At 37.8% G+C, this 23410-nt stretch overlaps 3 protein-coding genes and 1 long non-coding RNA gene across 4 annotated transcripts; 1 reads left to right on the top strand and 3 right to left on the bottom strand.

Annotated features, from left to right (window-relative positions):
• Positions 1-5893: 5893 nt before the first annotated feature.
• On the top strand, positions 5894-22771 carry LOC134815586 (phospholipase A2 group XV-like). Its single transcript, XM_063824138.1, has 9 exons — positions 5894-5995; positions 6481-6602; positions 6682-6810; positions 7059-7159; positions 10135-10291; positions 20366-20453; positions 20661-20799; positions 21421-21585; positions 21720-22771. Exons 1-9 carry the CDS (start codon positions 5896-5898, stop codon positions 21985-21987), a joined length of 1269 nt encoding a protein of 422 aa, XP_063680208.1. The 5' UTR covers positions 5894-5895; the 3' UTR covers positions 21988-22771.
• LOC134815587 (solute carrier family 22 member 15-like) lies at positions 13447-15398 on the bottom strand. The gene is made up of 6 exons (XM_063824139.1): positions 15304-15398; positions 15025-15190; positions 14540-14754; positions 14160-14354; positions 13874-14025; positions 13447-13735 (listed from the first exon to the last, which is right to left on the bottom strand). Exons 1-6 carry the CDS (start codon positions 15338-15340, stop codon positions 13655-13657), a joined length of 846 nt encoding a protein of 281 aa, XP_063680209.1. The 5' UTR covers positions 15341-15398; the 3' UTR covers positions 13447-13654.
• LOC134815588 (uncharacterized) lies at positions 15860-16557 on the bottom strand. Its single transcript, XR_010160252.1, has 3 exons — positions 16378-16557; positions 16081-16208; positions 15860-15920 (listed from the first exon to the last, which is right to left on the bottom strand). It is a non-coding gene; the product is annotated as an uncharacterized LOC134815588 (long non-coding RNA).
• On the bottom strand, positions 16713-18922 carry LOC134814675 (uncharacterized). The gene is made up of 2 exons (XM_063822842.1): positions 18696-18922; positions 16713-17194 (listed from the first exon to the last, which is right to left on the bottom strand). The coding sequence occupies exons 1-2, from the start codon at positions 18913-18915 to the stop codon at positions 16713-16715; spliced, it is 702 nt and encodes a 233-aa protein (XP_063678912.1). The 5' UTR covers positions 18916-18922.
• Positions 22772-23410: the final 639 nt, after the last annotated feature.

Here is a 23410-nt window from a genome sequence, read left to right as displayed (position 1 = left end):
CTACTAATTGTAGGTATATTAAAGTATATTAAAATGTAGGATTTTTTCCGATTTTGACCCGGGATATACTTTAATATACTTTAATATGGTTGGTTGCCCCCCCCCCCCCCCCCCCCCCCCCCCCATATATTATGAATTTTAAAACATATACCTGTTGTGAACTCGGAGATCATAATAACAGTATTCACTATTCATGGGGTTCCGGGTTGCTTGACCAAAGAGACTAAATTAGTTCCCCACAAAACTCTATTTCGAAAATATAGACAATGACAACCTTTAACATTTTTTAAGTCCAATTGCAAATGACAAAAGTGTAGCAAAGTCTGCTGATTACTGACAATTTAACAGAAACCTTTAAACCTAGAGGGGATATTAAAAACATATAAGTGATACGCAAGGATTTAATTAGCAGGAGCTTTCAAAATATTTATGTAAATCGTCTTCAGCTGACCTTCAGATGACCTTCAAACACCTTTAAAGTTGTCTCCCTTTGAATCATCCGCCGAATGATCTGATCAGCTGCCGAATAAAAGCAACGAACAAAGAAACATCCGCCGAATAATCTGATCAGCTGCCGAATAAAAGCAACGAACAAAGAAACATCCGCCGAATGATCTGATCAGCTGCCGAATGATGGCAACGAACAAAGAAACAGGAAACAGTTGTAAAATGAAATGACTGAACTATACTATAAGTGCCTCAATATATTATGAATAAAACCCATACCTGACGTGAACTCGGAGATAATAATAACAGTATTCACTATTCATGGGGTTCCGGGTTGCTTGACCAAAGAGACTAAATTAGTCCCCCACAAAACTCTATTTCAAAATTATAGACAATGACAAGCTTTAACATATTTTAAGTCCAATTGCAAATGACAAAAGTGTAGCAAAGTCTGCTGATTACTGACAATTCAAAAGAAACCTTTAAACCTAGAGGGGATATTAAAAACATATAAGTGATACGCAAGGATTTAATTAGCAGGAGCTTTCAAAATATTTGTGTAAATCGTCTTCAGCTGACCTTCAGCTGACCTTCAAACACCTTTAAAGTTGTCTCCCTTTGAATCATCCGCCGAATGATCTGATCAGCTGCCGAATAAAAGCAACGAACAAAGAAACATCCGCCGAATGATCTGATCAGCTGCCGAATGATGGCAACGAACAAAGAATCAGGAAACAGTAAAATGAAATGATTGAACAAAGAGATTAAATTAATTCCCTCCAAAAACTCTTATCCAACGAGAAAATATTGCACTGATTATATATGTGCAAATGCAATGCACGAGTCTAACAGTTGCAGTAACTAGACATGACTAACACGTCGCGCGCGGCATCAGAAATATAGGAGGAAATCTGGCACCACGATTTGTGGTGCCAGTTTGTGGCTGTCTATAGAGCCCTCTTTTGCCGCCTACGGCGGTCGCGCGCTACTGCAAGCGAGAGGGCTCTGGTTAGAGCAAGCCTGAGGTCCCCAAGTAACAGAATGCTAGTTCGCGCGGCGCGTCGAAGCGGCGAAGTCCTCCAATGAGAATTGTATCACGTTGTGACCCCCACTTTAGTGTTTCTATGATAAAGGGGGAGCCGCGCACTCGTGGGCGGCGGGTCATACAATGTATGACGGACAAGTTTTGAGTGCTCTTTTAGAAAAATCTCGAAGATAATGCATTGCAATTGCTACGCAGTGCCAAATGCAACGTTTTTGCTTTGACATGACATGGTTAGTACCTGACCACAGGGGGGGGGCTGAAACCAGATTTTCGATCAAACGCTGCCATTTGTACTTGTAGTCAAACGTCGCCAAATGTTACTGGTAATGTTACTCGCCACTTTGCTCTAACCAGAGCCCTCTCGCTTGCAGTAGCGCGCGACCGCCGTAGGCGGCAAAATCCTACTTGTGAAACAAGCGCGTCACGCAGTACGCGTAGGCACATGGCTATGTGAACTCGCCACTGTACTGTGTACAATTTTTTCGAGAGAACATACTAACAACTAAACCGCTATTCAAACATAATTATATCCTAGCTATACCTGGGGACCTCAGGCTATGACAGATTCGGCGGAATGACAGCCCGAGCGCGGCCCAGTAACCTCGAGTTCTACAAGCTAATGAAATTTCGTGCTCCAATATCCTTACATGAAGGCTACACATGCTCAACAAGGAAGCCCTTCCTACTTATTTGTCTCGCTGACCCACCTGACAGCCACAATACAAGATCAACCAACATTTTTAACATGATTACCCCAAAACTTAAAATGGCTGTGTTTAGGTCGCAGTGTTCACGGCCTGTACTGCGTGAACGACAGAAATATATTTTAAATTATTTTGCTTCTGAGCGGTACTGCAGAAGCAAAATAATATACTACATACATACATGAGCGGTAACATGTATGTATGCTTCTGAAATTTTGGCTCTAGAAATTAAGAAATGTGACATGTAATTGTAAAATATGTATTGACATGTATTGTAAGATAACAATTAAATAGATCATGTGCGCGGCGCCTACAGCTGACCTACGAATTTCTGAACAATTTTAAATTGTGACTGTGTGCGCGGCGTACTGTATATGTGTTTGAAATTGAAATTTGAATTTATTTATGAATATAACATTATGTATTGATTGTTTTGTGGTAAATAAAAAATTTTCTTTCCTAAAAAAATTTTCTTTCCTTTGCGGAGAAAGCTTAAACGTGCACTATCAAATAATCAGCATAGCCACGCCCTGCTTGATTGGACCGTAAAAGATTTTGAAATCCCCCTAGTCTAGTGTTTCCAAGTCTCTTCCTGTGAGTAAAGTATGTGCGAGAAAGTTTTCAATAAAATGAATGTATGTTTTTGAACTTTTAAGATTTAATTTGAGAATGAAGTATAAAGAAGTTTTTAATTAGCACTGTGTAGTTTACAATATTTATAGCTTATAATAACCATTGATACAAAAGTCATAATTTTTCACCAGCCCTCCAATAACTTGAAGTTCCATTTTATATCCTCAAACTACACAATATAATCTTAAGCATACTATATAGTGTAGACTTTCTGTCACAACAAGACTGCAACCCATAATAACAAATATAAACAGAACCCCTAATATCTGCTAACGATTTTCTTCTGATCCTAATATGAGCCTTGTCTCTAAAAAATAAACTGAACTAGTGTTTCGGTGTGTGCAAAATCTTTCAGGCACGCACATTCCTTGCCCCGTTAGTTACCTGTCCCTTCAAAATCAAACTAACAGTCAAGGACAAAAATTCATACACGAAATGAGCATTATATTTTTATGAATTGTTTTACATCTTTTTATTCTGTAAAATGTGCTAAAAATTAAATTTCTTGTTTCACTAAAAAATTTGTTTCACTCTTGTGTCAAAATTTTTTGTTCCATTGACTTATATTAGAACCAGTACACACGATACAACTTTAAATTGCAGTTCACCACCAACTTTCACCTGGGGACCCCTGGCTATAATGTTCATAAACATAGAAATTCAGCGGAATGACAGGCAGAGCGCCGCCCAGTAACACCAACTTGTGCCTCCAGCTGTTCAATCTAATCCCTGTTAGTGTTTATGCTCTAGAAACACACTTTTTTGAGATTTTACCAGCGTATTCTCTAAAATCAGGGCATTATTACAATTACAAATTTGTTTCACTGTAAATCATGTAGATTTACGCTTCACTGTAATGCAAACCAAATCTGTCGATGATTTAAAATTTCAATGGCTTTCTTTTAAGAAGTCCTCAGAGAGTAGATATTTTAGTCTCATGAACTCCTTAGAGACAATGTCAGTCTCACACCCATCAACTTGATCTTGTGATAATTGTTTGTTGAGCAGTTTGTGGAATATATAATAACCCCTAATATACAGGGTGGGCCAAAAGTCAGTACCCATACGTTGGCCTTAATAGCTCCGCCGTGTTTTATATTTGAGAGCTGCTGCTTTGCAGATGGCATACTGTACTTACTGGTTCGAGGATTCCGTCGTCAAAGTTTGAAAATTCGAATATTTTAGACCACGCCCATTTAATATTAAAACACCTATATTGTTTTCTCTGAACATGCTGAACGCCTAATTTTTTAAGAGGCGGTAGATTATCAAATGTTGCATATGATCTGAAAACATGAGGCAAAACGGATTAGAAATGACGAAGTTATCAAGCATTTTCTGTATCTCGTTAACAAAATTGACTGGGTGATTATGTGACACCGTGACACGACACCTTAATTGGGCACCCCTAACAATTCCCATTATGTTTAACGGGGTAGTTAACGGGGTCACCTTATCATGTGATTAGGTAAACCAATCACCTGATCACACGTAATGAATAAACTCGTTATGCTTCATATCTCGGTCATCTGAGAAGCTACAGTTCTAATTCTTTCAGGACAAACGTAATTCGAATGGCCAAACACAATTCAATAACATTTAGCTTGATCCGACTATCCAAACTATCAAATAAATGTGAAAATGAACCTACATTTGAAAAAAATGAACGCGAATATTTTTCGAGTTGACAAATTCCTCGAACCAGTGGTGGTACTAAGTCATACCAGAAAGAAGTATTTAAATTGGGCACTCAGTGACTGAGCTATAAAGGCCAACGTTTGGGTACTGACTTTTGGCCCACCCTGTATATATAATAACCCCTAACCTTAAAATCTTTGATTGTTCTGTTAGTATTTCTTGCCTGAAATCCAAACCGAAATCTTCACTACTTTCCAACCAGCATTGTCATGCCGTGTATGACTGGACAAATAAAGACTTTGATATATGTAACCTTAAATTTTCGTAGGCTCCTGCAGGGATTCCACCTGACCTCCAAAATTTCATGACCAAATCGACTTACTCTGCCAGCGTATTCCTCTGTCAAGTTAAATGTGATGTGTGAGTGAGTAAGTGTATTTTTGTATCCAATTTGAATTCTAATAAAGACCCTAAGCATTATGATCAAATTTTTAGTACAATAGTTATATCAGGGTTGACATCTATGATTAATATTATAACCCAATATTCATTTCTTTTTCTCCCTTAAATTTAAACCCCTCTTAGACATTTAGCCATGATTTAGTATTGAACACCCAAAATACTTACCGTCCTTAATAATCGTAAAGACCATTTGTTACAAAATAGCTGCTAGAATAATGCATGCCAAATATTCCCTCTTACACCCGCAAATTATAATGCCTTCCTATCAACGCCTCTAATTTGGTCACTAATCAACCAGACTAGCGTTCTGGTGTGTACAAAAGCTACCAGCCAGTACATTCCTTGCCCCGCTAGTTGATTGTCAAAAAATCATACAGCTCAGAACAAACGGCCATTTACCACTAAGAGCATTATATGTTCTCATTTGTTTAAATTTTATGCTGTAAAATGTGCTAAAACTTTGATTATTTGTTTAATTGATTATTTGTTTAATTGGAAGAGCAGAACTGGAGTGCATGGATCATATTGTGATTGAGTGATTATTGAGTGAGGATTATTCAATTAAGTTTACTTTTGTCATTTCTCCTTTCTGTGGCTCTTTCAACCAGTCTGATTTCCCGAAAAAATTAAATATTTTCACTAAAATCGATCAAAATATATATGTGTGTACATTCTGTAAATAATTGGTTTGAATACTTATTTTTTGAGTACTTCTTTTGAACATTTATTAACTTCATGAATACCAATTTGAGTACTAGTTCATATTTTGAGTATTTACTCAAGAGAATGTACTCAGGCTAGTAATTATTTGAAACTTTATGAATAACAGACGTCGACAGTACTTAAAAAGTAAGTACGTAAAATCGTAAGATAATCTCACAGTCTGAGTATGAGTTTATATTTATGCATGACCCCCATTTTATGCACATTGCACACCCATTATACTTTTATATCCCTTAGGTGAGAATGTTTTTAGTGTTCCTCGTGACTAGTCTGTTATTAAATCCCTCAGAATCCCTTCCAAAATCTGGTAACGACACTGTTACACCTGTAATCTTGGTACCAGGTGATTTTATATAAATTTAATATTTCATTGCTCTAGTACCATCTCAACTTGCTACATAAAATCCACACCAGATTTTTGAACCATATTGTCTTAAAGTTTAATATTATGTGCACTCTTGTGTATCAAATTGCCAGAGAGAAGCAGTGGCGTAATGTTGCATGTTGGCGCCCCCCCCCCTCCCGAAAAAGCGGCCCTCTATTGGTCACCCCTCCCCTTTTAGGCGCCCCTCCCTAAGTTAGACAAATAAGGTGATTTTAGAGGATACTCTGGCAAAATCTCTAAAAAATGTGTTTCTAGATCAAAATGCACAGTTTTGCTAGTACTGTAGTTAAGTTTTTCAAAATTGTCTTACATTCAAACGACGATTTGGCGCCCCCCCCCCCCCCTCTAAGATGGACGCTACTGGAGAGAAGCACAAACTATCAGAGATTTTCTGTTATTTACTTTATCCCATAAAAAATATTCATTAATTTGCAAAATGACAGGTATTTGTGGGAGTCAGATAGATGGATGGTATGTGAAGGACAGTGCCCCACATTACTACTGCACCAAGGACAGTGGGGGTTGGACTCTTCTGTGGCTTTGTATCGACTGCATGCTCCCTCCTGTATGTATGAGAATAGTTGATTTTACTCATTTTATTAATTTCATTTATCATTTCTTAGACGATAAATATCATTTCTCAGACGATAAGTTGCTGGACAGACACGTTTCGGTTAGACATATCTGACGTGAGTGACATAAAAAACAGGGCTGGCGTGCAGACAAAAGTAAATGATTTTGGTTACACTGACGGCATAGGATATTTGGACGAGGTAACAAGTTCTATAAATAATATACATATTATTATGTATTAAAGCTCGGGTATTTATGATCTCAGTTTTTCAAGAATGATCGTTCATACATAACCTGTAAGTACTGTATAACAAAAATAATACTTGAAATTTAGTGTTGCCCAGATTCCCAGGAAACTGGCCTAGTTTTTTGTTGATCAGAAAGAAGACGTTCTGCTTCGAAACATCACGTGGTTCTAGTTTTCTTCTCTCACGTGATATTCTCTCAGCACCAGTTCGTAGTCCAGTTTGAGAAGCTGATAATTGGTATAGAGAAACTACCAGGTTACACACGTGGCATCAGTATCAGGGGGGCTCCGTATGATTTCAGGTTCTAATCTTGTGTACGTACTACCTCGATCCTTTGATTGTGTTGAACACCATAAAAATACAATTAATCATTGCAATTAATATGTAATACCTAATTATCGTTTATGATGAATATATAGAATATCTATATTTCTTTTCATTAGTCGTTGTATTTTAATTTCATAGTAAACCTTTGACTTGAGTCCATGTTTTATCTGTTACATTACCTGAGTTTGAAGTTTGATTAAAGGACCAGTTAACTCACATTTTTTGTAGTCTCCAATTTGGCTAAGATTTAAATCAGCTGTGACAGACTCGTAAAAAATCGTATCGCCGAAAGAACCAACTCTCTAGCGTACGTGTAACGTGTGTTATTGCATTAATAAGCTGTGGCCTCGTGACGTCACTAAGTCCCTCAGCGCGCGCTTGCATAGCATAATACATTGCAAATGTTTATCATTGTCAATAAAACACCTGTAACTCACTCAAATTTTAGAATTATGACTATTTCCCTAGTTCTCCAAAATCCTTATAGTTTTGGCTATCACCTTGTTGTTGTTGTTGTTTTCAGCCGAGTATATGATTCAAGTAGAAACTTTTATTCGAATAAATAATAAATCATAATAATATGTGAATTTCTAAGTGAATTGAACTACAAATAGACATTGACGATCACTAAGTAGGGTAAGTATTACAAATGCATAGAAACTAGAATTGTTGAAGCGTATTACAGTTGGATTGAGATGAAAATTCGCTTTCTTTAAAACCCACGTACTTGTTTGAAATGCTCGGATATTTGCTTCTTATTGCTTTTTCCCCAGTCCATGAAACTCTAACAAATTTAGAAAGGATCTATAAGCTGTATGGCGTAAAAGTTGGTGGAAACTCTCCTGGTCATCTCTATCCGGATAATTTTGTGACCATATGTGGCCATTTCTTATGCGTCTCTATTTAAAATAAAATTGAAAAATTTGCTGTGTTCAGTTATACATTGATTTTCTGTTTCCATCATGTCTCGAACAACGCTAACGTCAGTGCAACAGTAGGAAACTTCCCCTTCAGTTAGTGTTCCACATTTCTCACAAATACACCAATCTTTTGAGTGAACACTAACGGGAGCACACAACCTATTTTCTACGTCATCGTCCTCTTCATCTGTGTCACAGTCCTGCTCTTTACAAAGTTCTTGGTCGCTATCATGGTCACTGAGATCTAGCCGATAGGGGTCAAATGCCAAACTGTACATGATGGACGTTGAATTGTTGATCACCCCACAGTCATCCGGAATGTTCTCGTTTTCCTCCTCACTACTTGAATCAGAAGTTACTTCTGCAGAGCTTGAGTCACGTTGCACTTCATGCTCAGTGGAATTTATGTCCAAGTCATCAGTCATTGGTAAATGTAATCTTCCTTATTACTCAGACTCCTACTCCTAAAACCAAGACATTTTCAAAATGTTAAAAGTTTATTAGCTACTTATAATTTCAAAGTCTATATAAAGGCCTAAATCTTTGATCTGTATGTGATATGTAATAATATATGAACGGATAAAAGGGTCAGGGTTATGTGAAACTTCAAATTTTGACTTGATCAACTATACTCGCTCAATAATGTACTATATATTAAAAATAACTGATCAGAGTGTAACGTTGTAATATAATATTACAGTTGTTCGGAAGAATGCGAGCAGTCGACTGATCCGCTGTCCTAAAAGAGTTTGTTCCGAGAGCAAATATATTTATAGCATGTAGCGAAATTTTGTACTTTAATCAGCACGTGCCAGACAGTACAGGAGACAAGAAGTCTGGGTTTTATGGCCGTTCCGATTGGAGCTAGTAGTAGTAGCTCCTATCATAACGGTGCCGTGGGAACCGAATTCCCGCCAAAAATACCCGGGCTACCAAATACTAATAGGAGTGTACGGTGTGTTTTGAGTTTGACTTACCTAGTTGTCATCCTAATTGTATTATCATCGGTACATACCATGAATAAACTACTGGTAAAATTAAATACCATTAAGTGCAAACGTGTTCAGTCAATCGACCCACTGAACAACTATAGAATTTTCAAGACCCTATTATTCTTTAGCCATATATTACGGCACGATTGATTCTGAGATGGCTAAACGACAAACGTTAATCTAAACAGTGCTATGAGCTAGCACTTTAGTTTAAGAATACACTTTTTATATTACTCCTGATTTTTACATTTCACGTAAAACATTGTCGCCATAGGTTGATCATGAACACTAACAGCTTAATTTTAGATAAATAGATGCCGGTTAATTGCGTTATTTTTATTGTCTAACTCTAAAGTTGTGACTCGTTGATCAGTTAGTCAGTTTGCTATATGTCACAATCTGTCAAAATATGAGGATAACTTTTTTTGAGTTAACTGGTCCTTTAGCCAAAATTCAAAATTCTATCGAAATTGACTTTATAGTTGTTTCTGATAGAGGGGAGTGATATCTATCAGCTGCTTTTGATCCCATGGTAAAATATTGCCCCTTGCCGAAATTATCGCCGGTCGAACCGAATTTTGAGATAGGCCTTTAAAAATTGTTTATTCGATTTTGAAAATCTTGAACCTTGTTTTTTGAAGACTTTTTGAGGTCCAAGATTTTCAAAATCGAATAAAAAATTTAAGAGGCATATCTCAATATTGGGCTTGAGTCAAATCTTCTAAATGATCCTTAGAACATATCCTGAACGTTTGAGGGTGATTGCTCTAGAAATGTAGGACGAGATAGATTTTTAGACTCGATTTTCAGAACGCGTGATTGAAAATCGCTCACGCAATACAATTACACATAAGCGTTGACCTTTGACAGGCGATAATTTCGGCTAGGAACAATATTTTTCCATGAGACCAAAAACAACTGATAGATGTCATTCCCCTCTATCAGAAACAACTATCAAGTCAATTTCGAGATAATTTTGATGAAGACCCCCCGGCCACCTTAACACTTCTCACTAATGTTAATGTTCACATTCTCAGATACACGCCCAACACAAAGGTAGGACAGGAGTACTTTATAAAACTCAGATACCTGGTGGAAGAGACGTATGAACTGAACGGGAACACACCGGTTATGTTGGTGGCTCACAGTATGGGTAATCCTTATATCGTCAACTTCCTTACTAAGCAGGATCAGGTTAGTTATCAGCTGTGAAGTGCTAACCTGCAGTCATTTCAGCCAAGCCCTTTTTGAAATGGCTGGGCATACACGTCATATTTATGATATTTTGAATAAAACAAAATATGTGACCCTTTTCAAGATCTTTTCCCTGTGTAGTAGTTACTAGTTATATTATATATAATGTGATTGTTGAACAATAGACCGGACTGCCCCATGTCGCCTGGGAAGTTGCCAGGCACACTGTCAAGGGCTTCCTTTATATCATTTTAAATACTACAAGGTATTTTCAATAATGCTTGTGCTAAGACCATTTTATCAAACTTTGTAGTGCAAAGTCTTCAAATTTGAATAATACCCGTTACTTTACATAATGCACGGTTTGAAATCTTTTTATCTAACTTTGAAGGCTCAGAATCTGTTTGATCGTGAACAATGACAAATGGAGCGGACCATGTCACGTGGAAAGACTCAAACACACGTGACACCTGCAAACTATATTTAGACTTTAGCACTGCAATAAATATTTTAGAACCCCATTTTTAAAACTTTAAATACTATTTTCGTGAACTTAAATGTCGTACAAGAAACTTGCAATCGTTGCAACAGCTATAATAAGCCTACTCTCTGTCGTATACACTTTGAAGAGAAACCACAACTGTGTCACACACAACGTTGTCATAAAGTCGGAGCCGTTCCTGCAGTTTAATGTTACTCCCGCAAACGAATGCCAGGAATACTGCAAGTATGAAGCCGAATGTGAGACGTTCTCGTTCAACCTAGATCGGCCGTCTGAGTGCTCTTTGTACCGGGAAGAGGGGAGCAGCCTGATCTACGAGACTGACAATGCATCCCATTTTATATTCAGGCTGAAAGACTGTGATGATCCACTTTCAGAGTTGTCCGAGATAAACATGACCGAACAGGATAGGTTAAACGCAGAAAAGTCCTTCACGGTTTTCCAGAGGAGCGATTCATACAGGTGTGTGGAGGTAAACTTCACGGAAACCGAACAATCCGCCTCCCTTGGATATCAGCTGTACTGGAGTTCAGCCTGCGAGACAGCGCAGCAGTGGGAAGTTATCCTGGTTGAGGAGGGTGTGTCAGGTTATTTTGGGTGTGACGTGGTGAAGGTGAAGATGGACCAAGGGAACATGTGCTTCTCAGCCGTGCAGATAGATAGGAGCATAACCCATTCGATATCCCGTACAGTATTCTTACAGGCTTGTGCAAATGGTAGTGAGAATGGAAGTGACCTCAGTCAGAAGCTTCTCATGTGCCTAGAACTGAACGGTGCATGGTCACTCAGACGCCGTGAGGCCTTTTTTCCTCTCATTCTACCCGACAGTACTTCCCTCAACTGGCTGAACAGAATATCATTGTCCTCCATCGATAGTATAACTGGCAACGATCTTGAAAAGCTTCAAAATTTCCCTTGCAAGGAGATCATTGTGACAGAAGGGAGTATTTTGCATGGGGAGAAAGTTCCATTTTTCCTACCAGGAGAGACCATCACAGTTACTTGCAACAAAGGGTTTGGAGTGAAGGTAGCCCCAGGAATATACGACCAAGAATTCACGACAAATTGCTCAAGCTCCAGGACCCCGTTAGTGTGTCAGTCATTGCCAGGAGGGGTCTTTGTGTCATTGGCACAGACTTCTCCAAATATGGTACAGAATGTTTCTGATCAGGTACAGAGGGATTTAAAAAGCTCTGAAACTTCTATGACCGTGGCATTGTTGGTGCTCCAAGCAATTCTTTCCATTTTTCTGATGAGCCTTTGATAACGGTGGTCAAGAACATTTGGATTAGCTATATATTTAATGCTTTTATGACGCTTTAATTTCGAACGTTTGAATGATTTTTAATTGCAATTGTTTAATAACTGAGTTGGTGATCTCTGGGTAATATAGTAATAGTATATATAGTAATAGTATTCGATAACATTTCTTAAGGGGGGGGGGGGGGCAACAAACTAGGACCAGTGACCGAACTTTTGAGGGGGTCCCGGACCCCAACCGCCAAACGGTGCGCGCAGGGCAGCCACGCCCATATTTGGTCCAAATTAGGCCCAATTTAGCCAAATACCCTGAGCATACCCAAAACCCAGGTTTATGGTGCTCTACTTGTAGCTAGTGGTCTCCTGAACTCGTATATGCAATTTCATCAAGATTGGACAAAAAATGACTGAGTTATGAGCCAAAAACCATATGCCCATATTTGGGCATACGCACCAAATTTGGTAGATTTCGTCCCATAAATTGGTCAAATATCAATATTTTTGAATGAAACTTACTTTATATGAAAGGTAAGCCTAAACTACATATTCTTTGTAAGTTATAGCTTTATATCTGTTTAAATGTGGATACTATGGCGAAAAAACCACAAAAAATGAACTAAATTGCCCGTATCTTGGTTCGCAATATTCGCGGAATTGATCTCATTAAAATTGTAACAACTCAATCAGTTTTGATAATTTTTTGCATGAAATTTTCGGAATCGACTCGAAATCGCATTTCGACCTTATTTTAAGAACAGATTTTTGATTTAGGCCTCAAAAAAAATGTGGCGGCCAAATTCTGAATTTCTGTAATAAAATTTTGGAATTTGGCCGCCAAATTTTGTTGGAGGCCTAAATCAAAAATCTACGCCACCAGTACTGAGAGGCTCTCCAGTGAGCGGTATAAATCCCATCAGTACAGCTGAGAGGCTCTCCAGTGAGCGGTATAAATTCCACCAGTACTGAGAGGCTCTCCAGTGAGCGGTATAAATCCCACCAGTACTGAGAGGCTCTCCAGTGAGCGGTATAAATCCCACCAGTACTGAGAGGCTCTCCAGTGAGCGGTATAAATCCCACCAGTACAGCTGAGAGGCTCTCCAGTGAGCGGTATAAATCCCACCAGTACTGAGAGGCTCTCCAGTGAGCGGTATAAATGCCACCAGTACTGAGAGGCTCTCCAGTGAGCGGTATAAATGCCACCAGTACTTAAAGGCTTTCCAGTGAGCGGTATAAATGCCACCAGTACTGAGAGACTCTCCAGTGAGCGGTATAAATCCCACCAGTACTGAGAGGCTCTCCAGTGAAACTACCAGTTTAGAAGAAAGTTGTTACGGCAAGTAGTTGAGGCTAAGGTAGATAGGGCAGTATTAGCCGAGAAAAAAATACTGAGAAATCAACCAAAACATCGAAACAATACATACTTAACAAACAATCGATTAGTTTATATTCAAGTCACAATTGTTATGGACTGTAAATTAACCCTGTAAGCTTCATTACTACAGTCTTGTTGATAGTAAAATCTAGTGAACGGTTAGTTTCCCCACATAACACAGTTTCTTAAATACAGTCTCGTCACGTGAGACAGATAATTGAAACTGCAATTAGGGCAGTTCAGCAGCATATTTGTTTTCTACCACAGTAGCTTGTACCCTGCCATCTTTCTCATCTTTTCGTCGTTGTACCTAAAACAGAATTTAAACTTTGAATGGGATTTTTATCTTGAAGTTATGCATATTGATGACACCGTGTAAAAATAGGGTATAAAAAAATCTGATCATAGGAAGAGTTATAATGAATACCAGATAAAATAATATGCTCACCTCGGCTGCAGTGCTAGGAGTAGGAACATCCTTAGTGTCCGGTAATCTGTAACAGAGCAGTCCAGCTGATGCAGCTAGTACTGCGAACAGTATCAGAGTTCCGGGCTTGTTCCAGGAGAACAACAGGGACGCTTGGGGACCACAGAACGATCCTGACGGAGAGTGTCACCATGAATTAAACTGTTATGAATATCTGCCACTTTGATAATATGGACAGAAAGCCTAGATTATATGAATATCAATTGCATCTCTAAATTAAACAAATATTTATTCTACAAGAACTTACCTATCCTTGCAGCAAAGGAGCTGTAACCCAGCATCTTGCCTCTGTGAGAAGTTGGAGCAAGCTCCATGGTGTACAAGTAGATACCACAGAAGGTGGCAGCTACAAACATACTTCCAATCAGACAGCTCAGCTGCTCTAATGAGAAGGAGGAACTCAGTTGTAAGGGGATAAGGGCCACCAGGAATGTTCCACTGGCTGAAATAATATGTTTATATTAGACAAGCAGTCCAGTTTTGACTGCAGGCATGATTTATAGTGGGTCTGCACTCTACATATCAAATCAACTTCAAGGAATAAGGATGAGTGAGAACTGAAAAAAAAGATTTAAAATAAGATCCGAATGATCACAATTAAAACTGCTCTCAGTTGAGTTCACTTACCGACTAAGTAATATATCATGATTGATATTCTCCTCCCCAAATACCTAAAAGGGAATCCCATACCCAAATATGCGATAATCTCTCCAACAGCCGCGAACACGTAACTGATGTAGATGTTGTTACCCAACTCTGACCAGCTGAAGCTGAAGCCGTAGTAGAGGAAGCCTGCCACCAGCCACAACCACATCTGTATCCCCAGTTGGACTAGTAGTTCTCTGGAAGGTCTCTGGTTATTAGAGGATAAAAAACTGGTGGTTATCAAGGGTAACATTTATCATTGAGATCTCATTAGTGTTTTCATTGGGGTAAACAGGAATCAGGATAGGTAAAGGGCGGTCAGAATTAATTATTGTCAGTTACAGAGTAGTATAAAAATGGCACGTGTGTAATGCAAGCAGTTTGCTGCTTTTGTTATTTGTTGCAAAAATCGATCCGGAAGATAATTTAATTACATACTAATATGATTTAGACAAAATGTTACCTACTTGTACTTCATAAAATCTTTCATCGCCTCTAAAAATGTTGGCTCTGGTGCTTGGGTCTTTTCGGCTGTCAACTCAACGTCGTTTAATATGACTGTATCAATATCAAAATCACTCCCATTGATCTTTGCCAACCATTTGAGACTCTCTTTTGCTTTTTCCTCGTCTCCTATCAAACAAGAGTTATAAACATTATAAACATCTTTTGTTAAAACTTCTGAAAGACATATTATATAAATCTCCATCAACTACTCGGACATATTCAAGCTTTTTTCCACTTACTTTTATTGACGAGGAAGTACCTCGGAGAATCCGGCATCAATAACAGGGGAATAACAGCCAGCACAAACAATATTCCATCAACTGCTACCAGCCAGTGCCAACTGTGATATTATACATAAAGACATAAGGGGTCGTTCACATATTACGTAATCAGCCGAGGAGGGAGGGGGTTTTCATATGATTACGCTAGTGTAATTTTGACACAATAGCTATGTGTAAAACTGATTACGGAGGGGGGTTAAAAATTGTCCAAAAAATGATAACGTAGTATGTGAACGACCCCTAATAAGGTTAGGTTTATTTAGTGGAATAACAAGCTTGTGTTGTTACGCACGAAAATACTTGATATTATGTCAGTATCTTTGTTTATGAGATCTTCTGGCCCTCCAGCTCAACGATGATTGCAGAGCTGCTGGTGCACCTGATTGTCCAGATTTAACTATTTAAGATATAAAATGTAACTTACTCCTTGATTAAGTAGGCAAAGAAAGTGTTGACGAGATACCCTACTCCGAATGCCAACTGAACACCAACGTTGGCTTGAAGTCTGTATTCAGAGGCTGTGTACTCCAGCAATAATACAAAACCTCCTGTTGATCCAATGTAAACACCCGCTCCTGTTAATTTCAATTAGATCTAACCTAATTAAAGATCTTCTCGTGTTATTGTTATATTGATGCAATGAGGGTTATACAACCCAAAATGTTTTCATTTATTTTGGTAAAATAATTTGGAACCTTCAAAACTGTAACTATATAGTCTGTATAGTGTAGTAACCTTGAAAGAAGCGGCATACAAACAAGAATTCTATTGAAGGAGAGAACGCAGCTATAAGGGTTGACACTGTAACAATACCGTAGCCTACCAAGGCCCCCAGCTTTCGACCGATCATATCAAACAAGTTCCTGAAAAAGAAGAATTAGTGGAGGGGGAATGGGCCAATTGAATTAGCTCCTCTGTGTTTAAAATTGCAGTCTGGGTGAATAGTGTTTACGATGAAAGACAGCAATAAACAGATGTTATTTGTGAAGGCTTCAATAATTTAATTTTCCAACCGACTGAATGTGAACTTACCCGCCTATAAAAGTCCCAAGAAGGGCCCCTCCGAAGAAGACCGATCCCAGCAGTGACCTGAGAAACTCTCCGCCGCAATGTAAATTCCAATCCACCGCAAACGATGACCGACCTTTCGTGTGCCAGTGGAAATCGGTGTCTAAGAGCAGCTCTTTTAGACCAGAGCTGGGGCCGCATAGGTTCTTTTTGTTGTATTGTTTACGGTCTGCGATCAGAACAATTTGTTAATTAATATGAAAGTCAATGAGTAAAGAATGAACAGCTGATAATTATTTAATTTTTAAGTATCGAACTTGACTTATCCAATATACGTATATACACCTGAAAACCATGATCTAGTAAATAGTCTCAATTGTTGGTTCTAAAATACACGTACCAGGACAGTTAAGCTGATATTCTCCTTCCCCCTCAACAGATATGAACCTTACAGTTTGTACAGCATCTATCAGAGAGTAGACTTCTCCATCATCCAACTCAGATTTCAGATCAAACCTAACACCATTGCAGGTCAAAGTGGTTCTATCTTCAGAGGTTTTAGTTCCTGCAAACTGTAAGGTGCACTCCAGAGTGTCGAGGTCCATTATTTTACCTTTTATCTCCTTCTCACACAGTTCCTTTTTCTGATCATCACAACTAGAGTTTGAGGAGATGCTGATAACAAGATTCTCAGATTTTCTCTGAATGTTAATCGATCCTATATCGTTACCAGAGTGCCCGTGAAGATGTAGTGTAGCTTGTTTGGTATCAATGTTGGATACTGTAATCATACAACGGTCATCCAATTCAACCATTTTATTATCTGGCCATGCTTTGTAATCTGAAAAAAAAAGTCATTACGGGTATATGCCTCACAGAATGGCCAAAAAAAAGAAAGGTCTCTCAAAATCACAAAACACACTTTATTCCAGTTTTTATCTCATAAGAAGCTAAGTTGACACTCATATTTTTCTTCCCGGGGGTTGATTTAATCTCATAACAATTTTTTCTTTGAGAAAAATTGGCCGGAAAATCTTCCTCCAAAAAAACATGCCTCACAGAATGGCCAAATCTGAACTTCTATAATTTTGTTGATGGAGATACTTTTTAAATTTCTATCACCACACGTTCTTAGAAAACCTATTAAGGAATGGGGTAATAACCTAAAACTCACGAAAAAACTGAGCTGCGAAAAATTATTTCACAAACAAAAAAAAATGCCTCACAAAATGGCCAAAAAAAATGAAAACGAGAAAATTTTATTTTTCTAAAACCTTTGGCTCTTGTTTCAGGCATGCTGCTGGTATAAATATGCCTTGTTAACACCCCCATATAGGTGAAATTTCTTAGAACTGAATAAAAAGGGCATAATTTCCTACACCAAAAATGGCCATTTTGTTCATATTCCCTGATTTCATGATTTATAACCTTCATTCGGCTGTAAAAACACTCCATCTGGGGTGTTATTGTATGATAAATAGCTTGTGAATACTTTAGACCATCAAAACTAACATGTCTACATCAATAAAAGGAGTTTTAAATTTTGGCCATTTTTTGAGGCATATTTTGGCCATTTTGTGAGGTGTGTAGCCATTTTAGCGTTTTTTTCTTCCTATATTGAACAATGTTCGTTTTTTTTTGATGAATACTATTCTTTAAACATCTTCTGTCATACTGGTGCCAGAAGTTCTCACCAAAATGCAAACTTAGTTCAAAAATTTGAAAACAAATTTTGTGAGGCATATTTTGGCCATTTTGTGAGGCGTGTATCCATTTTAGCATTTTTTTCTTCCTACATTGAACAATGTTCGTTTTGTTTGATGAATACTATTCTTTGAACATCTTCTGTCATACTGGTGCCAGAAGTTCTCACCAAAATGCAAACTTAGTTCAAAAATTTGAAAACAAATTTTCAGTGCTCAAAATTTCTACATAAACAGTAATATTTATGCCAGAAAATGTGGTCCTAGTTAATGATTTCACCACAGGAAGTGTTGCCAGAAGACTTTTGTTTCATATGGTATCCACAAAACCTACCAGTCTTATACAACAAATTAGTTACAAAAACATTTACAAATTTGGCCATTCTGTGAGGCTAGCCATTCTGTGAGGCATATACCCGTACATCATTAATGTTGAGTCCCTAGATTCAACCTTATCCTTTAAGTTTATAGTTCATATACGCCTGATATTTGCACGAAATAGACCGATGCGTCCATATTTTCAACTGTAAATTTTTAGGATTTTAAGATTTCGTAAATTTGAACGTTCAAAGATTTTCAACTATCAATTTTAATTTTAATACGATCGAAATAGCGCAAAATTAAATAGTTTACACTAACCCTGTATCTTGAACAAGCTGACTCTCTCGTAACAAGTCATGCTCCCCACAACACATCTCCACTCTTCATACGGTATATACCCACCAAGGTTGGGGAAGTACGCTACCATAGCCTTCATTATCTGGAAGGACATGATTCCAACCACAATTGAAAGGAATTTGAGGGAAGGTTTAGCAGCCACTCTGTTCACTACATCCTCAGTCGAGAGGGAAACGGACATCTTGATTTCTGAAGTGAAGTTTTAGTTAGATCATATTGTTGTTAATGGTTCATTGGTTAGAACACTGCGAATCTTATATATATATATTATATATCTTATATATTAAGAGTTGACCTGCTAAGCTTTATGCAATGATGTTAATCAATAATTGTAATACTAATAGGTAATTGTATAAATACGACGAATCAGTCTTTTGACCAGTATGAAGAAATACAAAATTGGCCACGGAATAAGAACTTTAGTCCCCAACAAAAAGTTTTGTCAAAATCGCAAGATATATAAATATTTAACTGTCCCTTGACACCACTTTGGGGTTAAACGGGTTCCTGCTAGTATTCATAACGTAGTTCGATAATCATTTCAGCAGAAGTCAAAAACACAGCGAAGAAATTTGATTTGGAAAGTTAAACTGTAGAAAGTACAAATAACAAATATGATGAAACCAAAGACAACTCTGTTACGCATTCAACCGTTTGCTTAATTATTCTCTGTTGATTCTAGAGACCAAAATCTGACCCCTGCCATGGTTACGAATCACTGTGAGAATGACTGGATAACTTAATAACATTCCATGGCTTCATACTTAATTCGCATTTAATTTGGTTAAAACAGTTATATAATTGAATGGAAAATTTTACTGATATGAACTCTTACGAATCATCCGATGCCGTAGATCATTGAAAAACTAGTTGGTATAGAAGGTATAGAGACCAAAGTGGCTCACGTGATCCCAATCCCCCGTTAGCCTCTCAAAAACCCCATTAGGGACCAGGTCAGGGATATTATGTAGTATTTTGTAGTATTGTGATGGAAACAGCTCGATATATATGTACTTACATCACCCACTAAATGTAATGTGACCTTTAATAAATCAAATTTCTCGTACAACAAGGGCTGATTGACTAAAACTGTGGAGAAAAAAGACGCCCGGTATATCGAGGTACCAGGTATATAGAGGGTTCACTGTAATAATTTTGATTAATACGAATTAAAATTATTTAATTCTGACTCTGATAACCCAAGCCCTTTCTAATTGCAAGGGAATCATGGGGCCAGACAACTACACAACATGTGCTGCAACAATAATATTGAATTACATTTTACATTTTTATTATAAGTTTGAATTATGTCAACTGTGAAACTTAAATCATTCACCTCATTTCCTCTATACCGCCACTAGACATCAAGGTTCAGTTTAGGAAAATATAAGTTGCACGATTATACGTATACTGTACGATACATTGTTTATATTGTATAGTAAGGAAGTGTTATTTCACTTCCGAGGATTCGTTGCCACTGATTTGAAAAATTTACCATTTCTATGCAGAATTGGCGATAACGACAATTTTCAGTGCTAAGATGAGGAGGATATGCGCAATTTTCAAGTTTTCATAGAGTTAATACTTAATACGATGATAATATGTTATTATTATCACATACTTTATCCCAGGCGTGGAAGGACAAGTTTATAGACGGTTACGTGTCATTAGCTGGCGTGTTCGGGGGAGCTTCCAAAGCTATCAGATCTATCATATCAGGTGCTGTAGAGTTAGAGCAAGTGTTAACGTCACGTACTGATTACCAGTTACAATTAAGGCACTCGCTATTTGGGTCATGATATTTTGTCTTGTGCGAGATGACAACTTCCATAATTCTGAACTTTTTATATCTATTAAGGCTTAATAATACAAGAAATTGATTAAATAAATTACCAACTATTTGAAGAACCAACCAAAACTTATCAGGAGAGACAGAAGGAATGCCCCAGATATTTGTTGATCCCCTGACCATGAGAGAATTTGAGAGGACTTCACCCTCAGTATTCTGGCTGATGCCGTCACCTGACCTGTTCGGGGACACTCCTCTTCTATACGCTGACGGCAGGTCTGCCTTTAAAATCATTCATAATATAATATGTACCTGTGCTTTCTGATTGAGTTTCGCCTTGTTCTGCACCGTTCAGTAAATACCTGAAATTACTAGATTTGAAATCTTAAAGCCGGAGACTTTCGAAATTCTATTAATAAATTGTCAAGTGTCAACGGATACGGGATACTCGGTCTTATGTCAAAATAATACACACTATTTCGTACCTTCAAGGCTTGATCATGGGTTCATCACTGCACTCTCTTATCTTCATTTTTATTACAAATCTAATAACAAAACTTCACACTCTCTCATAACTTAATCACATGACTTCATCGCAGCGTTACGACCTCTGTTCACTGCATTGTAGTGAACAGAGGGCAGTGACACTGCTAGGTGTCTAAAGTACTCGAGGCGGCTTCGTGGCTGCCACATTTGGCACGTTGTATCTTTTAATAGAAAAGTACAGTTAACTTCATTAAGTTCGTAATTTGCTTAAAAACTTGAACCACTGTCCCCCTGTCCCACAACCAATGGCATCCTGAGAACATTGCAACTATGAACATATAAGCACCTTATTTTATGATTTTGACCTGTGGTGATTCTCGTTTCAGATGGTAATAATAATCCTCCTTTCAGGAACTACACTGCTCATGATTACCACGATCTACTCTTGGAAAGTAAAGTCCCAAAAGGGGACGAGCTGTATGACTTGGTGAAGGACCTACCTCTGTTTGTGGAGGATATTGGGGTGGATGTTCACTGTATTCACGGCAAGGATCAATCTACTCCTCTCCATTTCAGGTGATATATATAACGTGTTTTTTTGAGACTTTATCTGTATAATACAATTTTTGTTTTCTTGTATTTTCTGCTCTTAACCCGATTCACATTACACCATCATATTATTCTGAAACGTAACACTATCTTACTGTCAGGTACGGGGATGACTCTGAGTTCCCTGACACCCAGCCGATTACAGTAAACGGAGACGGGGACGGAACAGTCAATCTCCGCTCCCTGGAGCTCTGTAAGAAGTTCAAGAGACTGAAGAGTTACAAAACGGTGACGGGATTCCTGGCTACGCATCTGGAGATACTGCAGAGAAAGGACGTGATCCAGTTCATTGGTGATCTACTGACGAAGACGAATAGTGAGAGAAGGGGAGAGGAAGACAGAGAGGACGATAAGACTTTAGTGTTTTGAGGATTACGTTGGGGTTGGTGAGGTTTTAGGGATTTGTTTATTTGTAAAGGATTAATGGACTGCTCATTTTGATAAGCAATAATAAAATCATAGATAAAGGTTATTGGAGATCCTCCAGGGTGCATAGTATTAAACTATCTGTGATGAAGTTCTGCTAATGTGTTTGATTAATATTTGAGATATTTTGTAAATTTTGTTGATGATCCGTTTGAAGAAGATTTGTTTTCTAAATTATTTATTTTTGTTTTTCAGAAATTTGTTTGATATAAGTAGTTTTGATGATTACATGATTTTTTTGAAACTTAGATTATCCCCCTTGTCGCGTCGTAAGCTGAGCAAATTCCAAAACTTATTGTGACCTTTTAGTCGGTTGAGTGGCCGATCGGTGACGATAAAGCAATAGTTTGGGATTGCACTGCAACTGGAATAAATCGTTCTAGATACTGAAAATTTTTGTTAGATTTGTACGTTTTGCTGTTCTGATATTCGGTAGAAACTTAAAATTGTTAGGCGCTTTTGCTGAGGATTCTTATCACATGATTAAGTGTCAAATATCTGTAGCCAGTGTTATACTGTGTATTCTAGGTCTTATACAAGTACCAAAACAGTTAATGTTAAGTAAAAGGTTGGAACTAATTTATTGCTATTCAGCTATTTTTCACAGTTCATAGTTAAACAGTTTGATAATTTTTGTAGAGAATCTTATACTTTTCATACCTACTTTTAGATAATCTGATAATTACAGTTCCTATTTTTATGCAGAAATTAAAATAACTGTATTTCAAACTCTTTCGTTTTACTTATCTTAAAAGGTGGGTGACTCCCAGAATACATTTGACCACGTGACTAGCACTTGTATGCCGTTACAATAGCATGAGTCAGTTCTCCTCCATTTCAAATCAGGCGATTAACTGCTGGCATCAGTGCTTAAAATACCATGGCACCATCATAATTTAGTAAAGTGTTATATTTCTATAGAATTCACCCATGTCGAATTCAAAACATTATGTATATTACGTATGTCATGAGCTTACTGAAGTTCTCCCTAAAATGTAGGTGATATAATCTTATCCCGAAAACACTGTATTTTGCTCACTAACCTCCAAATAACCAGCCAACTTGAAAACTTGCATGTAGTATACTGTATAGCTCCCCAAAAGAGAGCGGTGAGTACGGGATTAGCTTGTACAATGCATTGCTGGCAGTTCGCCAGAAGTTTGGAACCATGTAACAAGGAACATAATGTGGAACATTTTTTTGTGCACGTCTCAACCAACAGATTTACGCTGGATAGTCCGAATATTCCGTAGAAATCCTTTCGTTTTAAGCAACAAATTTGTTGAAATAACGGAAATAATGACATTTAATTGCTGCCTGCTTCATAGTTCATTCATCACAGTATCTGCCATCGGTGAAGTTCAAA

The sequence above is a fragment of the Bolinopsis microptera genome, chromosome 5, assembly GCF_026151205.1.
Source record: "Bolinopsis microptera isolate Bmic1 chromosome 5, MBARI_Bmic_1.0, whole genome shotgun sequence".
Classification (NCBI taxonomy): Eukaryota; Metazoa; Ctenophora; class Tentaculata; order Lobata; family Bolinopsidae; genus Bolinopsis; species Bolinopsis microptera.
Note: the sequence above shows the minus strand (reverse complement) of the source record. Positions and strands in the feature narration are given on the sequence as shown.

Coding starts and splice junctions, on each gene's coding strand:
- LOC134815586 (XM_063824138.1), top strand. CDS start 5,896: ATGTTTTTAGTGTTCCTCGTGACTAGTCTGTTATTAAATCCCTCAGAA. Junction 7,160..10,134: donor GGGGCTCCGTATGATTTCAG/GTTCTAATCTTG, acceptor TCACATTCTCAG/ATACACGCCCAACACAAAGG. Junction 20,800..21,420: donor CTTCTATACGCTGACGGCAG/GTCTGCCTTTAA, acceptor TCCTCCTTTCAG/GAACTACACTGCTCATGATT.
- LOC134815587 (XM_063824139.1), bottom strand. CDS start 15,340: ATGCCGGATTCTCCGAGGTACTTCCTCGTCAATAAAA. Junction 15,191..15,303: donor GTACTTCCTCGTCAATAAAA/GTAAGTGGAAAA, acceptor CTTGTTTGATAG/GAGACGAGGAAAAAGCAAAA. Junction 13,736..13,873: donor CTCCTAGCACTGCAGCCGAG/GTGAGCATATTA, acceptor ATTCTGTTTTAG/GTACAACGACGAAAAGATGA.
- LOC134814675 (XM_063822842.1), bottom strand. CDS start 18,915: ATGTCCGTTTCCCTCTCGACTGAGGATGTAGTGAACAGAGTGGCTGCT. Junction 17,195..18,695: donor CAGCTTGTTCAAGATACAGG/GTTAGTGTAAAC, acceptor TTTTTTTTTCAG/ATTACAAAGCATGGCCAGAT.